The sequence below is a fragment of the Prorops nasuta genome, unplaced genomic scaffold (assembly GCF_024137725.1).
Source record: "Prorops nasuta isolate Cenicafe-Biocafe unplaced genomic scaffold, Cenicafe_Pnas_1.2 PNAS00053, whole genome shotgun sequence".
NCBI lineage: Eukaryota > Metazoa > Arthropoda > Insecta > Hymenoptera > Bethylidae > Prorops > Prorops nasuta.
Window position 1 is genome coordinate 104,145 of NW_027116850.1, and position 14,983 is coordinate 119,127.

The 14,983-nt window shown below is 38.4% G+C and overlaps 4 protein-coding genes across 8 annotated transcripts; all 4 read right to left on the reverse strand.

Annotated features, from left to right (window-relative positions):
- Positions 1-1,403, reverse strand: LOC136784413 (coiled-coil domain-containing protein 28B). 4 transcript variants are annotated; one of them, XM_066745037.1, is made up of 5 exons: positions 1,064-1,403; positions 830-991; positions 539-764; positions 280-360; positions 1-221 (listed from the first exon to the last, which is right to left on the reverse strand). In XM_066745037.1, the coding sequence occupies exons 2-5, from the start codon at positions 980-982 to the stop codon at positions 19-21; spliced, it is 663 nt and encodes a 220-aa protein (XP_066601134.1). In that variant the 5' UTR covers positions 983-991; positions 1,064-1,403; the 3' UTR covers positions 1-18. The 4 variants fall into 4 exon arrangements, with proteins under 4 accessions (XP_066601134.1, XP_066601132.1, XP_066601135.1 ...); XM_066745035.1 differs by having other exon boundaries at positions 280-396; positions 1,064-1,401; XM_066745038.1 differs by having other exon boundaries at positions 1-218; positions 1,064-1,396.
- A 532-nt stretch (positions 1,404-1,935) lies between these two features.
- Positions 1,936-5,748, reverse strand: LOC136784351 (MAM and LDL-receptor class A domain-containing protein 1-like). Its single transcript, XM_066744936.1, has 10 exons — positions 5,397-5,748; positions 5,061-5,258; positions 4,609-4,978; positions 4,359-4,535; positions 3,854-4,280; positions 3,438-3,782; positions 3,129-3,350; positions 2,653-3,050; positions 2,375-2,540; positions 1,936-2,087 (listed from the first exon to the last, which is right to left on the reverse strand). Exons 1-10 carry the CDS (start codon positions 5,666-5,668, stop codon positions 2,047-2,049), a joined length of 2,616 nt encoding a protein of 871 aa, XP_066601033.1. The 5' UTR covers positions 5,669-5,748; the 3' UTR covers positions 1,936-2,046.
- A 90-nt stretch (positions 5,749-5,838) lies between these two features.
- Positions 5,839-8,740, reverse strand: LOC136784352 (serine/threonine-protein kinase Nek5-like). Its single transcript, XM_066744937.1, has 6 exons — positions 8,630-8,740; positions 8,457-8,547; positions 8,212-8,379; positions 7,972-8,132; positions 7,749-7,896; positions 5,839-6,993 (listed from the first exon to the last, which is right to left on the reverse strand). Exons 1-6 carry the CDS (start codon positions 8,683-8,685, stop codon positions 6,709-6,711), a joined length of 909 nt encoding a protein of 302 aa, XP_066601034.1. The 5' UTR covers positions 8,686-8,740; the 3' UTR covers positions 5,839-6,708.
- Positions 8,741-8,961: 221 nt separating this feature from the next.
- LOC136784332 (OTU domain-containing protein 5-B-like) lies at positions 8,962-12,766 on the reverse strand. 2 transcript variants are annotated; one of them, XM_066744906.1, is made up of 11 exons: positions 12,173-12,763; positions 11,994-12,086; positions 11,790-11,881; positions 11,447-11,726; positions 11,227-11,382; positions 10,999-11,155; positions 10,716-10,927; positions 10,508-10,627; positions 10,272-10,427; positions 10,012-10,201; positions 8,962-9,807 (listed from the first exon to the last, which is right to left on the reverse strand). In XM_066744906.1, exons 1-11 carry the CDS (start codon positions 12,305-12,307, stop codon positions 9,668-9,670), a joined length of 1,731 nt encoding a protein of 576 aa, XP_066601003.1. In that variant the 5' UTR covers positions 12,308-12,763; the 3' UTR covers positions 8,962-9,667. The 2 variants fall into 2 exon arrangements, with proteins under 2 accessions (XP_066601003.1, XP_066601004.1); XM_066744907.1 differs by having other exon boundaries at positions 9,667-9,807; positions 9,968-10,201; positions 12,173-12,766.
- Between the last annotated feature and the right edge of the window lie 2,217 nt (positions 12,767-14,983).

The window sequence follows — 14,983 nt, forward strand, 5'->3', positions numbered from 1 at the left end:
TATATTTGACACCTAGATTTATTTGTTATGCAATTTTTCTATACAAATGCTTAATTGTTGAAGACGGTGCAGCAAGTGACGCATATTGGCACTTGATTGCCTTAAGCCAGATTGTTCATCTCCCACTTCTTGTCTTTGACCTAGTTCAAAATGAAGCCTGGCTAAGCGTTCTTGCTGTTCTCTGATCTCAGTCATTTGTTCCATACTGCAATCTTTACCTGCTTAAATTCATTCAACCATAATATTTAATTCTTTAATTAAGGTAGATTTTTTACCAACCAAAAGCCCTTAAGTTTCCACTGTGAAAATCCTCTAACAGTTGCAGCAATGCTTTTTCCATTCTTCTAACATCAGGAACCTCTGACAAAAAGGAATGGTGTTTGCATGGAGCCATAGCTATATTTTATATTGAAAAATCAAATGTGCACATAACAAAACAAAATCAGAACATAAGAAAAGTAAACAATAAAAGTAAATGTTTAATAGAAATAAAGAAAAGTAGGAAAATGTGACAATTAAAACATTGACTATCAAATACCTTTGTGCTGCTTGTTATTTCTTAAAAGCTCTGGCCGGTTTTGTCGCTGTTTCTCTTTCTCATTAAGATAAACTATACGTGGTTGATTACTTGTATGATTAGATGAGTTTGCAGCTTTGCCAGAAGTCATAGAAGATTGAATAGAAACTTGGCTTGTGGCTGGACCAGAACTACATTTACTAATTATTGGAGAAGTCTGAATGTTGCTCTCCCACACAGCTTGTTGCTATTAAAATTGAGAAACATAATTAATAAAACTCAAAATATATAACAATCTAGCTGTATAATTACCAGTATTTGTGAGCCACGGGTATCAGCTTTTATTGCAGAGTTAGATCTGGCAGGTGTAGAAGGTGGCGTAGCCTCTCTTCGGCTTAAAGGCTCCTCCAATTCTTCTTCCTGGACTAATTGCTGTAGTTCACCAAAACCTGAACTTTCATTCATGTTGATAATCTATTACATAATTATTCTTATTAAGGAGGTTTATATCAATCTGAATTAAAATAATTGCTTTTAAATTATTACCTAATTTCCAGGAAAACGATTATTAAGAGATCTTTAAGAAATGACAAAAAGTTGTTGACAGCATTGAATAAATTTTAGTTTCACGCCTGAGCTAGGAAACATGTGAATCATCTTTTCTTTAGACCAGCAGTCTGCAGTACAATAGTTTAAAGGGCCAAAGTGCCAAGTAGAGCTAACACCAAAGGGCTAGCAGTAATTAAACGAAAACAATAACTAATAAGTTTAAAAATACATGTGAGGTGTGTGAACTAAATATGAACGGTGTGAAATGTATGAAGTAGTAGTGGCGGCGCAGAAGTCGGAATCAGTCGGAATCATAACATACTACATAGTAAATGCAGATTGCACAGACGGAAATATTAGAACGTACACAGTAGTAGTACATATGTACGTGCATACATACATACATACGCGGCCACGCGGCGTAGTTACATACTGTAGTGTAGTTAGAGCTTGAACTATACTTCTCGGGGCACATTCAAGATACGTTGGAATGTTTTTCCATAAATTTCCATTACTCCATCATTTCATCCATTATCCATCTACACCTTTTGCAGTCATCTTGCCGCGCACGGCACAGAATCAAAAAGAAGAAAAAGAAGTAGGTGAGAAGAAGAATGGTGTAGCGAAGAATGGTTAATAAACTTATTGGACAAATTTATTGGAGTATATGCCTTTATACCACATTTATCGCTACTTGTACTACCATCGATTTAATTTAAAATATTATTATATCTTATATATACATATATATATATAGATTTTTATGTATATGGAATATATCATAATTAATTTGTAGTTGATACTAAAACAGAAAGGGGGGCAACATTGGAAAATACGAAGAAGAGTATTTCAAGCTTTTAATACCGTAATCAGATACAAAAATTTCTGTAACAATAATATGTATATATATATATATATACACATACATATATATTATTTAATACCTGTACTATATTGTCTAAAGTATTTATATAATATTACTAGGTTGTATCCGTTGGCGGCAGAGCTGCAAGTGGTCGGACTGAAATTTCATAAAGAATTTAAAAAAAAGGTATATAAAATGTATTATCCAGCGCAATTTGCAAAGTCGAGCCGTTAGCAAAACTTTCTCAGTAAAGTCAAACATGGCGAAGAGAGTCGTATGTTATCTTAATTCACTGTTTATTAAAGTTCTATTCTTCTTCTCATAATAATAATGAGATTATATTCACTATAGCTAGAGTTTGCAAAATTGTGCTCGCACTTAGCTCTCTGTTTAGATTTACAGCACATGTACTAATTGGCAAAAACTTATGGCAGCCTACTAACTTGCACATGCTTGAGGTTGAAATTTAACATCGTCAATGGCAAAACCACCGTTGCTCGCACTTCCTTCAAGAACGAGGCGGTAAGGTGTTCGAGCATCGATCGTAACTTGCGCCGGGGTCCAAACTGGTCTAGGATTATTGAAGCCTTTAGCCGTCAAGGACCACAGCTAGAATAAAGAAGGTAAGAAAAGTTGATCCATAACAATTATACGTTATAAATATATAGTAGTGAGAAGAAAAAAGAAACAATGCTAGAAACGCGCGCGAGCACGATATTACAATATTGTTCTCCTCAGCATTGGCGTTTCCATCGTTACTTCCATTCGAGCTTTCTTCAGCGGGAACCTTGATGACTCTCAAGGTCGTAGACTCTTCAACGCCAAAGGCAGCGAACCAGAAGCTGAAGCAAACGGACTCCTCGTCCGGTGATGTCTCGATCAAGGGTGACCTCAGTTGAACTTCAGAGGATTTTTTGCTCGTGGTGAAAATGTCGAAGAAAACAAAATCACCGGTGGTCCCAAAAGTTTTGTCCAAGAGCTGAGCTGGTCTGTGGGTGAGAAATGCTCTCTGCCACATAACCGTCCTGTCGTTCGCCGAGGAGGTAATGTTCTCCCAGCCGCAAAGGTCCTTCTCGAAACTGCAATCCTCCGGTCTGACCGAGGCACTCAAAGGTCTTACTAAAATTCATCAGTGTTCGATCATATACTCATGGACGCTCCTCCAGTCGAGGTTTCCTGGAGAATGTAACAATATACCAGTGCAGTTTCCGGTGTAGAAAGCAATATCGTCGATTCCGATGCTACCACTGGCTCTATTCGGTCCCCAGGTACCCTCGAACACGACGCTAAATTCCTTCCTCTCGTTGATGCTTGCCTGAGCATAGTTCCACGTTGGACCCTGATTGTTGTACAACTGCCAGATTGGCCTTGAAACCGCAGAGCTCTCTCCTGCTGGTTGTACCAATACTCTGAGCACTCCTGTAGGTGAGTTAAGCACAAGATTGATGCGTGAGATTCGCTTGTAAAGTGGTATATCAGGTCGAAACAATGTAAAATTCGACAGACCCAAACTGGTCCCGGTGGAGTCGATAAAGGGCTCGAACATGAAGTACCAGAAAGTGATACAGAGTGGTTCCTCGGATCCGTTCATTTCGCGGCTGACCAACTGGGCGGTACCCCCACTGATCGACCTTAAACTACCACGGGGTCGTCCCAGGCCCAGAAAATACTCGTTCCTTCTGCTGATCGTGTGACCATTGCTGTAAGGTTTCCTTTGATTCCTGGGACTCAGCACTTGAATAGAGATTCTTTCCCATTCAACTCTATCCGGATCCCTGGAATTTATCCATTCACACTCGTCCACTTCGAAGGTGCAGTCCCTGGAGATCGGGGCTGCCACCTGAGGCGAGACTGGCCAAGAGTTTCAATTGGAATCAATCTCAATCATTCTCGAGGATATATATCCCGCTAATCATAATTACCTGGACAGGCTCCTGTGCTGAAGGTGATGTCGTCGATAGCGATATCTCCCATACCAGTGCTACCAACGCTGGCTTCAAACACCAGCTGGAAATCGTCGAGAGAGGCAACGGTGACCTCGGATATGAACCAGGCGTTTCCAGCGTTTCCACCGAGGCTCCAGATATCTTGGAATTGGCCGTCCCTGGTACGGAAGTGCCTCAGTTGAATCTTCAACGTGCCAATTCCCGAACCGAACATGTGAAAGGAGAAATGCATGCACATGGGGGAGTCTGGTCCAGTAGCTGGGAAACTGGAGCTGATCAGTTTAGCAATGTCTCCTGGTCTCCTTGGAAAATGGGAGTCGATAAAAGCGTAGCCACCCGCGGTCGATCGATCGCTCGAGCTGTCTATCGCTGGACCGGTCGTTGGATTGGACGTTCCACGACTCTGAAACGATTCAAATGATTCGCCCATATTCCCACACTCTTCAGTCATGGTAGCTATACATTATAAAAGTACACTAACTATGGTCCAGTCAAAATCGTCCTCGGCGTCGTTACTCCAGTCGCAGAATCCTCCGGCGAAATTGCATAAACCGACGCAGGAGCTGCCAGGTTGCAAATCAATGTCGTCGATGGCCACGTAGCCTCGAAACAATCTGGAGGGATCGGACGAGTCCACTGGGATTCCTTCGATGATGATCTGCGATCGAATTTTATGATTATAATTTTCCACTATGAAAACTAACTTTCGGCGCATTTTCCAGAAGACTAACCGAGTGGAGATTTGGATATGTGTAGAGGATTTGAGCTTGTTGCCAGGTTCCTAGGAAGTAATACTGAGCATGCCAGAGGACGCGCTCTTCAACAGTAACACTACTGTCGTTGATTGGCTCGCAGGAAGGTACGGTCGAATTTTCCAGAGGTATCTCCTCGGGCCTCTCCTTCTTCAAGGAGAACTCATCAACGCCTACGTGGAGCAGGACTCTGAGGCCAGCTGGACTGAGACCATCCATAGCATATTTGAGCATGAGGCAAGTTCCCGTGACTCCTGTGCTTCCTAATTGTGGACTGTGCAGCAGAGCACCGATGCTCTTGGATTTTGTTTCTTTCGCCGGTACCATCGACGTCTCCACGAAGGCGTAACTGAATAAACGAGAATTTTTTCATTTGTGATTTCTATCAGCCTAGCCCTTGAATGTACATAAGTCAGGAATGAGTTTACTACCCTCCGTCCATGGTACCAGTGGTTGCATCAGCGGGTGGTCCACCTAGCCAGTTGGTACCAATTCCAGTGCCCGAGACCCATTCGAGGACACCGTTTCCGTTTTGCCACTCGCAGAGCGTTTGAGCCGGAAGTGGTCCAAAATCGCAGAAAGCTTCGTCCACGCTGGCTGTGGGAGGTGGTACAGTCACTGTGGGATACCTGAAATTTGTACAAAGATTTACCGTAGAAACTTATTCTCATTTTAATTAATTAACGAATTAATAAATTCGATGTACTTTATATATATAGAGCTCTCCACAAAATCTACCTATATACTGTCACATAAGCTTTTGTCACCTTTGAGTCGCCGGATTTCGTTGAGCCAAAGTCGTCGGTTTTGGTCGAACTTTGCGCGGTGAGGTCATTTCCGTTGTCGAGGAGATTCTCGTGGACGGGACTTCCGGTCTGGACCACTGCTTGGGCTCGATACGCTCCACTTCGTCCAATGGCTCTTGATCAGGGGTTTTAGCCATCTCCGGACCAAGAAGCTCCGACGTATCCAGAGGCAAATTGTTTTCACTCCCTCCACTCTTCGTCCATTGCGTGGATGTTGAATTTTCCGAACTCATCAGATCCACCTTACAACATCATTCGCACCGAAGACTTCCTCTTAAAGACACTTTCCGTTGTTCGAGCTATAGCTCTAATTATCGTTATATAAATACCTGCTCGCCCAGCATCGGATTGAGTAGGTGAATTGGATGCCATGTTGCCCCCCGGGAGAGATTTAAACAGCCAACGAGCAATAAAGGAAGCCACATGTTCACCAATTTCATTATGCAAATCATCCTGGCGAATATACTCACTGAGAGATAATTGCATTCACGGCATATATCCCATTTTTTATTCATCTACGCGAAGAAGCTTAAGACGGATCTTATTTCACAAGCCGAATAGCCATTATTTTCGAACGGCAGGTGTGAACTCACTGAACGCAGAATCTCTCTCATACACGATGAAACGAAACGGGCCTTCGCGCTTCCGGTCTTTGACTTCCGGTCGTTACGCTCCCTCTCCTACCCGAGTTCGATAGCCTTATAATAAAAGCTAGTTGTAATACAAACGTTATATAAAATAATCAACACCTGCTTCATCTCATCCAGTGACTCTTTATTTGTAATAATTAAACGTCACATTTTCTTAATTGCTTAAAATATAAATTAATTAATTTGTTCCAAAATAAAATCCTGTTTAAAACCGCTCTTTCCTTTCTTTAGTCTTCGTAGTTTAAAATAATACCGAATGTTTCCGTCAATTATTTGCATCTTTGTACTATTGTATTTTTAGTTTAAATTCTCTCACGTTAGTCATGTGTGTGCAACGTATACATACACCTATTTATTGTACTATGGAATAATTAGCATGAATCGATTAAGAAATATTTAAATGAAATTACTGGTATATTACTATGTCGTTGGAAAAGTTTTGACCTTAATTTTAGCGAGAGATTGCGTTGGCATATCGGTGATTCCATACAAATGTGTAACGGGGGATCCTTATCAGATATTTTCCATAAGGCAATACCGTAGTACAGGGTTTTGTGATGCAAACAACGTCTTTTGTTTCTTTTGTTCCATGAAAATACCAGCTTTACCGTTCTACATTAATTTTACGACTCTGAAGCCTTGCGTTGTTTCAGGAAATTTGTGAAAATTCGTGAATCGAAATTTGTAGGATCTCGATCTATGGTATTTAAGATCCTTCCTACGTTCAGGTAGACCGTTGCGATCGTCCGTACTAGAAATGGACATAAAAGAAGCTGATCAGTTCTGGGACGATTCAGTTTCTTCTTTCTTAACATTTTTGATATCAAAGTAATTGTATCGTTTTCTACGCTCCTTGGAAGTGCCTGTGGCTCTTTGTGACAAACCATTTCTCTAATTTCTTCAAAGCTCTAAAATGTATGGATCAAATCGACTTACTAAATGAATTTGTAAAATATAAAAATTTCCAATTCCAAAGTTACAGAGTGAGCTCTGTAACTTGGAACATCAGAGTACCTCGAAAAGTAAGGAGTTTCGAGAAAAGCCTTTCAGATAAAGATCATTTGACCCTAAAAGGGACATAAAATTATGATTATGGTTTAACCTTGAAAGGTTACTTGACGGTCCTTCGAAGGTCATTTCAAGTTTTTTAAATAGGACCCATTATTTTTATCGTATATTCTTATAGCCATTCCTAAGATCCTTCCAAAACATTGTTTTCATTTTTGCATTTCATCCGGTCCTTTGTAAGATATTTCGATTTGACAATATAAGTAGGTAAACAAAGATGCGTGTGTGTGCGCGTACCGTCACACATAGTTCTTAAGTCTATTCCACACAACTATATCTAATTTTAAATTGAAATTTCTTATAATGCGACTGCATCAAGTGAACAAATTGAAAAGATAGTTTTGAATATTTCTTGAAATAAGCTACAAGAATAAGCAATAAAAATAGAAAGAAAGAAAGAAAAAAAAAAACTCAAAATCAAACCTTCGTATAATCTTAAAATGTCAAATATAAGTAGCATTATCTTGTCCCCCTTAGAGTTGAGCAATCCTTATCTCAAAGATTTTTCTCAAAAGCACTTACTTCACAAGATATTTTAATGTTACGAATTAAAATAACTCATCCTGTATATTGTATATAGTATTGAAAGTTTTACCTTGCCAGGAAAAGGAAGTCTCTTTGTGACCATTTCATAGAGGATTACCCCCATACTCCATACATCACATTTAAAGCTATACAGCTGATCCATAAAAATTTCCGGAGCCATATAATAGTAAGAACCAGCTGGACAGCTCATAAACTCTCTGTGTATTAAAATGCAATATCTATATATTAATCGTGTTTGACAGAGTAGTAGGAACACTGAAAATATTATTTACCTTCTAAAATTCTTTGACATTCCAAAGTCACCAATTTTAATGATATCCCCATTGCGACCAGTGAGCATAATATTTTCGGGTTTAAGGTCCATATGTAAAGTATTTTTCGAATGTATATGATGAACTCCAAGTATAATTTGTGCAAACAGATATAAAGCATGCTAGGAATATTTGTTCGCATTAAAAAGTTATGACACAAACTATTACTATGTTTTATTTGTTAACTGAACAAACACTTACTTCATTTTTTAAAGGCTCCTTTCGTCTTTCGATTAAACTCTTGAGCGTTCCATGATGCGCGTATTCCATGACGATATAATTAAATTCATCATCTTTCCAAGCACAGTGATAAGCAATAATATTGGGATGTCTCATCTTTTGCAACATTTGCACTTCGTTAAGCATCATCTTTGTGAAACACAAAATATTGCCTGAGGTAAGTCTAAAGAGCCTAAGTAGGCAAAAAGAATGGAAAAATAAAATACCTTTGCTACATATTTATTTGTGTCGGTAAGAGGTTGTTCCTTAATGACATATGGCTTATCATCTTTTCTCCGTCTCACTAAATAAACCGTGCTATCTCCATATAAAATTAAAATATAGAATTGTTAAGCAGCTTAAAAAAAAGAAATAATTATACGATATTAATTAATCATACCCAAATGTTCCCTTTCCAAGCACAGACTCAATTTTATAATCATTCATTGAGCACATTTTAAATTTCTGAGCTTCCGTCCACGTCGTGTTCAACGTTATCCTTAATTTCAAATGACTTTCGGGTATAACCGAGTGTTTATTTATATACAATCAAAACCAAACATAAAATTAGGTAAAGAAGTCTTATTTTAACTTAATGATCATTTATTCTTATTGCAATAAGAAAAACAAAAGACCAAAAAGATTATTGTTATAAATAAATGTCTGCAAGGGGATTAAATAAACAATAATACACGCAAAATTCGGATAGGATAGAAATTTATAAGACCTACAAATAGATAATAGCATTTATTTACTCTCTTTCTTACAAATAATGTAATTTATCCTTTATTTTTTCTAAAGCATTTTGATCTATCATATGTATATATATATATATATATATATACGAAGAGAAAGGACTTTATAATTATCGATATAAACGTCCGTTCTTCTTGTTACAATGTGTGTGCCCCATAACACTTAATATCGCACCCGAAAATTGAGTTATAGTCGTGATAACGATAGTCAAATTGGCAAGAAGTTTTTAGTGGAAATAAAAATGAAGAAGAGAGAGAGAGAGACAAACAGAGACAAAGATAGAGAGATGAAGAGAAAAAAAAATCAAGTTAAGAAACTAAAAAAGCAGCGTCTACTTTTAAAAGAGTTATAAGATTTGAAAAACAATGGAATTTGTATACGTACAATAATAGTCCGTGATTTGTACGTACTTTATACGAAGATTTGAAGCAATCAAAAAAAAATTACGCGGACACTCAATAATCACTCTGACAATAAAACTTAAACTTCCTCAAGCTCCATGGGACGTGTTGGATAAGATTGTAATATATATATATATATATATATATACATATATATATATATATGTATATATATATATATATACACACACACATATATTTTATATTTTATATTTATAGTCATAAACGTATATATCGGCTCTGGTTTCTTCGAACTTCCATAAATCGACTATTCCCTAAAATTAACTGCTACTAGCTTCCAAATTGGCTTCGTTTCCAGTGGTAGCTGTTATGCGCGTTTGTTTGAGACTATCCAGATATTCCTGCTGTGACGTTGCCAGAACCTGGGATAATATATCGCTGTCTTCCCAATCGGTCAAACCTAGAGGAAGCAGAAGATAGGTGAACACAATGATTAAGAAAATGAATAATTCTTTGATAAAGATTCAGAGCTGATTAAAGTGATCGACGGATTATCCTCGTTTAATTAGCTTTGCATCGAAAAATAAATTTCACGACCATGTGAACCGACGAGTGCTCACCACTAAGTAGATAAACTTATGTCCATGACTTCAAAAATTCTCACCGAATACTTCAGGAGGGAGCCGATTGAACAAAGAAATATCAGGGGATGCATGGACCTCTTTGCTACTCCCGGGCACGGGTTCTTGCGGAGACATTTTAGTCTCGAATTCCGGTGATAAATGTGATATACTGGAACCCTGACTGGATTGATGCTGCGGAGACCTTTTGCTGTGTCGAACAGCATCAGCCATCTAAAATAATCAATAATGCAAGGTAGAACAGTGAGACTCACAAATAAGAGAAAGGAAGGAAGAAACAAACCTTTGGGGAATTGCGTAGAGAATCTTGGCTAGTTTGCGTTGTAGTGGGGGAAGAAGTGTGACTGCGTTGCTGGGCACGACCCCCATGAGCGTGGAAGTGTGCGTGATTGTGTTGGGCGCTCGTTACCGTGCTCGTGCTGCTACTGCTAGCTGATCGCTAAATTCCAAAATTGTTTCGTATATAAATCTATGTTAATCTGCTATTAAAACTAACAGTCAGCCTCTCTCGACACTTACTGCCTTTCGCATTTCGTTATCTCTCAACCATTGCAGATAACTTTCTCGAGCTACTTGCTCTTCGATAGCCTCGTTAGTTGCTTCCCAATCAGTTGCCTTAATTTTATCCTCCAACATTGTCTATTTACAAAAAAAAAAAAAAAAAAAAAGAAGAAACAGAAAAAACTGAAAGACTCGCTTTTTTATCTAAATTAATTACGTTAATTACCTGCTCAATGTGCAGCTCTTCGCTCTGGCGAACCGCATCGGAAATTAATTCGCGATCGGCCGCGCCGGGATTGTAAGCAGGCAGGCCAAGTCCAACTCCGATAGTAGCTTTGTATGGATCGACTATGCTATTGTAATGACTGCCACGTTGATATGATAAACGTATAGGTTCATTATCACTCTTATTCATACCGTTGAATATGTTAATGGGCTCTAGTGAACATAAATATTCAATTTTTTAAATATACTCCTAGACTATACACTATGCATTTTTCCTAGCTTACCAGTGCTATAGCAGAATAGTTCAATGCTTCGATTATACATTTCTGACATTGCTTGCATCTCTATGTGATTACCATGCACGTATTCTTGCCGTTTCCTATCGACATACGTGCTGAAATCTTCTGCTACAAAGTGGGAGAAGAATTCTTGATTTGCTGCCTGAAAAGTACATCTAACTATTACCTATGTTTGAGATTGAGGTTTTAAGATTTGTATTAATTAATACTTACAATATAATCCATACAATGTTTTCTAACCACTCCATGCATTTCCTGATCACCGTAAACCTGATCTGCTACAGCTCTAAATAGACAGGCTCCGTCTTCACCCATTTTTTTTACAATAAATCCATTTTTCCTCATTCGTTTCTCAAACCACCTATCCCTCTAAAAGTGTAGAAATTCCTTTTAGAAAATTAATTCTATACAATTTAATGCACATTACACAAACCTCTTGCCATTCAGCCAAGCTGAGATTATTGCCAGTTCTGCCAGTGTATTCATCACCGCTGTTATAACCATTAGCTAATTCATGTTCTAGATTTGCTGCAACTGCGCTTACAAGACTCATTCGGTTGTTACTCATCACAGCAGGGTCAGAACCTTCCATACCACTGCAAGAAGCAGTCGGGGGAGTTGCTTGCCTCTCCCTCTCCCTTTCTCTCTCCCTTTCTCGGCCCCTATCTCTCTCTCTTTCTCTTTTTGATCTAGAGCTTCTACCAATGCAGCTTCTACAATTTTACCATGCCATTATATTAAATGTATGATGGGTTGCTTAAGATTAAATATGGTACCTGTGCGGACTGGATCTCTGTCGATGGCGTTTCCCATGACTGGGTCCACTACCGTCCTCAAAATGCTTATCTTCTCTGCGATCAACATTCGTCTATAAAATTAAATAGAGTTAGCATATGCTTAAACTACGTAAAACACAATTGTGAAGAATGATGTAACAGTAGAATTTTTTTATTACAAAGACTAGATAATGTTTTTGTTACCTCATAAGAAGTGCTAGTGAGAACAATAGATCCTTGACCATGATCCCCCTGAACACTGTGAAGATCGACCCCAAAACTATTACCTCCTCTTACCTAGAAATGAAAGCAATCAGTATCGGAAATAATTCGGAGAAGGGACATAATGGATGGTTCGATGGAATATCCATTGAGTCGATTACTTGATAGGAATTGTTTGGCAAAGCGATGGAACCATTTCCATGCTCGTTTTGATCGACTTCATTCTGATTCAACCCGTTAGCTCCTTCGCGTCGATCTTTCGTCGTAGAACTCTTCTTCTTCGAAAGGATCGTCATATTGCTCTCTGTATTCTACACAAAAATACTTGGCAGAATGTCTCTCTCAGCTGTACGAAGTTTTTAGATGGACCGAAATTTTACACCCACTACACGTAGTGAAGGATCTATCGATTCGTAGCCATTTCTCGATTCTTACTCTTACATATAGTTTAATTCGATGTATCGAAGACTCATCAAAATAATGTCACCGCGCAGGCGTAAAGGCTAAAGCTGTGCAAAGCTGCGATGATAGATTGTGGGAATTCAGGACCCCTACCATGACCCTCACTTCCTATGTTGATAAACGTAAGGGGGTCAAAGTGGGGGTTCCAAATTCCCTCGATAATCTATCACTGCTGGGGTAAAGCTGAAGAATGTTTTCTCTCTCCTTAACCATTATTTAATTAAGGCAAGCAGAAAAAAATGTAAGCAAATAAAAGGTAATGTAACTTCATCAATTTTAAGACTATTACAGCATTACATCTATTGTGCTTACGTTTTTCTGTGGACTTTTTGCGGCTTATACTATAAAGAAGGAAAGTATATAGCAATCAAGCTATTACTCTCGCACAGGTGACTTTGTAGCCACGTGCTGTCAGATGCTTAGTTACAGGAATTTTATAGAAGCTGAGATAGTTTTGAATAAAAATGCTTCCCGATTAATTTAGATGTGCAGTTAATACACTTGCACCGAGAGTTGCAATAAGACGCAGTCAGTTAAGTAGAAGAATAGTCATTGGTAGCATTCAATCACAAATCAACAACATATTATTCGCAAATTTTTGGATTAGAACAAATTTGACTTCACTTTCTGTCATGTGGAGTAAATCTTAACAGCGTAGAGAGCAAGCTTATCAGGAGTCCACGATTCAATGTGCAAATGTTTGAAATCGTATGACACGGTGCTTTGGCCATATCAGTCTAGCTAGATGATCTCACCTAGACTTGCAGATTATTCATTCGTGTTGTAGGGAAATATGTTCGATCGGCCATATTGCGATATTTCCCCTCTGTGAATTACTGCTGCGCATTTGCGCATAATGGCGCCGCAATTAATGTTTGCTTGGCCAATCAGCTGTCTCGCTAGATTTGCGCTTGATTCAAATACATAATTTAGTAATTTAATTATAAATAAGTAATAAGTGCATGAAAGAAGCGCATACCTAAAGAATCCCTTTATGATGGTTTGAAAATAGCTGTAAGCTTTTTAAAAATGAATAATTTGATGAGATTTTTCTCTTACTATAAACTATATAAATTTTGTTGAGAGTTGAATTTTTTTCGATTACGTAATACACTACTTGACAATTTAAAACTTTCCTGGAGACAATCTAGTAATTTTTTTTTTTATACAGCAATTTAATTTTTCACTATGCAGCCCGCCAAATTCAAATTATAAACGTGTAAGTACCCACAGAGGGTTTTTTTTTAATTTACTATTTTTAATCTCTAATTATTCCTTCTTATCCCCTCAGTTGGCGCGCACGTGAAATAGAAAAATAGTATAGATAGATTTTGAGTTTGAATACTTTTTTACCTGATATGTCACTTGAATAAATATTGAATCCCTAATTCTACGATATATATTTTTATTTTATTCATTAAACAAAAATGAATGATGTACTGAAAAACAATGATTTATAATATTCAAAATAATTTAATAAAGTTTAATAACCATACAAAATTGTAATGTTTATAAAGTAATGTAACAGAATTTATGTAAATTAAATAGCCCTGTGTAATTTTTCTTAAAACGTGACGTAACATGAAAACCCTTCGCAAGGCATTGACAAGTAAATTGCAAAAAAATGTTTCATTTAGTAAAAAGGAAGGGGGAAGGAAGCAATAGAAATGTAGGAGAAATTTAATACTTGCAACAGACTATTTTGCTTGATTATGTTTCAAGTTTATTAGTAGTATTTTCTTAATATATTAAGATAAATAATGATTTGATTTTCTGGCAATGTGTCTCATCAGTCTAGCGTTATCATTGATGAAATTTCTAACTAGTAGTGGTTGCGAAGTCTTCACTGGATTGGAATGGTTAATGAGTGCGATGAGTAACGGGGCCATTTCTACTTGTGGCGCTTGCTCAGTAGCGAAGGTATTCCAGAGTCTGACGTATCCTGCATGAATGTAGGATATCCGGGTATGTGTGCATATGGCTAACTGGTTAAGAGAATGAAAGAGATATATATGTATAGAGAGAGAGAGAGAGAGAGAGAGAAAGCTATATATATATATATATATAATATATGATATAAAGGAGAGAAGACGGGGAGGGAGGGCTGGTGTGGTGGTTGTGAAGAGAAGATGGGAGAGATGGGGGCAGAGAGTTCCGTTCCGTACCCAGCCCCAGGGTTCTCTTGGCCAAGTTTGGTACAGGTTTGTGCATTTGTCCCAGACCAGACCAGACCAGGCCAGGCAGCAGCAGGCAGCCAGCCTGCAGCCAGCCAGCCAGCCAGGCCAGTCAGAAGAGTCCAGCGGAACGGTGCGGATGGGAAGAGCGTAGTGGTGGTGGTGGAGGGATACTGGAGGAGGCTAGCCAAACGAGAGAGACTGCGACACACACACATACCCCTCTACGACAAGCTGCTGAATGGCCCCAGGGTGGGGATGGCCCTTTTTCCCACCCACGCAATCAATAGCAGGCCTACCGTTTCTAGTGAATGGACTTTGCCGCCCCTTCCACCT

Excerpts from the sequence above, each read along its gene's own strand:
- LOC136784413 (XM_066745035.1), bottom strand. The coding sequence starts at position 982 with ATGAATGAAAGTTCAGGTTTTGGTGAACTACAGCAATTAGTCCAGGAA. Across the intron at positions 765-829 it reads CCCGTGGCTCACAAATACTG|CAACAAGCTGTGTGGGAGAG; the intron begins GTAATTATACAG and ends CAATTTTAATAG. Across the intron at positions 222-279 it reads TGGAAACTTAAGGGCTTTTG|CAGGTAAAGATTGCAGTATG; the intron begins GTTGGTAAAAAA and ends AATGAATTTAAG.
- LOC136784351 (XM_066744936.1), bottom strand. The coding sequence starts at position 5,668 with ATGAGTTCGGAAAATTCAACATCCACGCAATGGACGAAGAGTGGAGGG. Across the intron at positions 3,351-3,437 it reads CTCCACCGGGACCAGTTTGG|GAGTGCTCAGAGTATTGGTA; the intron begins GTCTGTCGAATT and ends ACTCACCTACAG. Across the intron at positions 3,051-3,128 it reads CTACACCGGAAACTGCACTG|TAAGACCTTTGAGTGCCTCG; the intron begins GTATATTGTTAC and ends GATGAATTTTAG.
- LOC136784352 (XM_066744937.1), bottom strand. The coding sequence starts at position 8,685 with ATGTGCTCAATGAATGATTATAAAATTGAGTCTGTGCTTGGAAAGGGA. Across the intron at positions 8,548-8,629 it reads CTTGGAAAGGGAACATTTGG|CACGGTTTATTTAGTGAGAC; the intron begins GTATGATTAATT and ends ATATGGAGATAG. Across the intron at positions 8,380-8,456 it reads CAAATAAATATGTAGCAAAG|ATGATGCTTAACGAAGTGCA; the intron begins GTATTTTATTTT and ends TGTTTCACAAAG.
- LOC136784332 (XM_066744906.1), bottom strand. The coding sequence starts at position 12,307 with ATGACGATCCTTTCGAAGAAGAAGAGTTCTACGACGAAAGATCGACGC. Across the intron at positions 11,156-11,226 it reads AACATTGTATGGATTATATT|GCAGCAAATCAAGAATTCTT; the intron begins GTAAGTATTAAT and ends TGTACTTTTCAG. Across the intron at positions 10,428-10,507 it reads ATAACGAAATGCGAAAGGCA|CGATCAGCTAGCAGTAGCAG; the intron begins GTAAGTGTCGAG and ends TTTGGAATTTAG.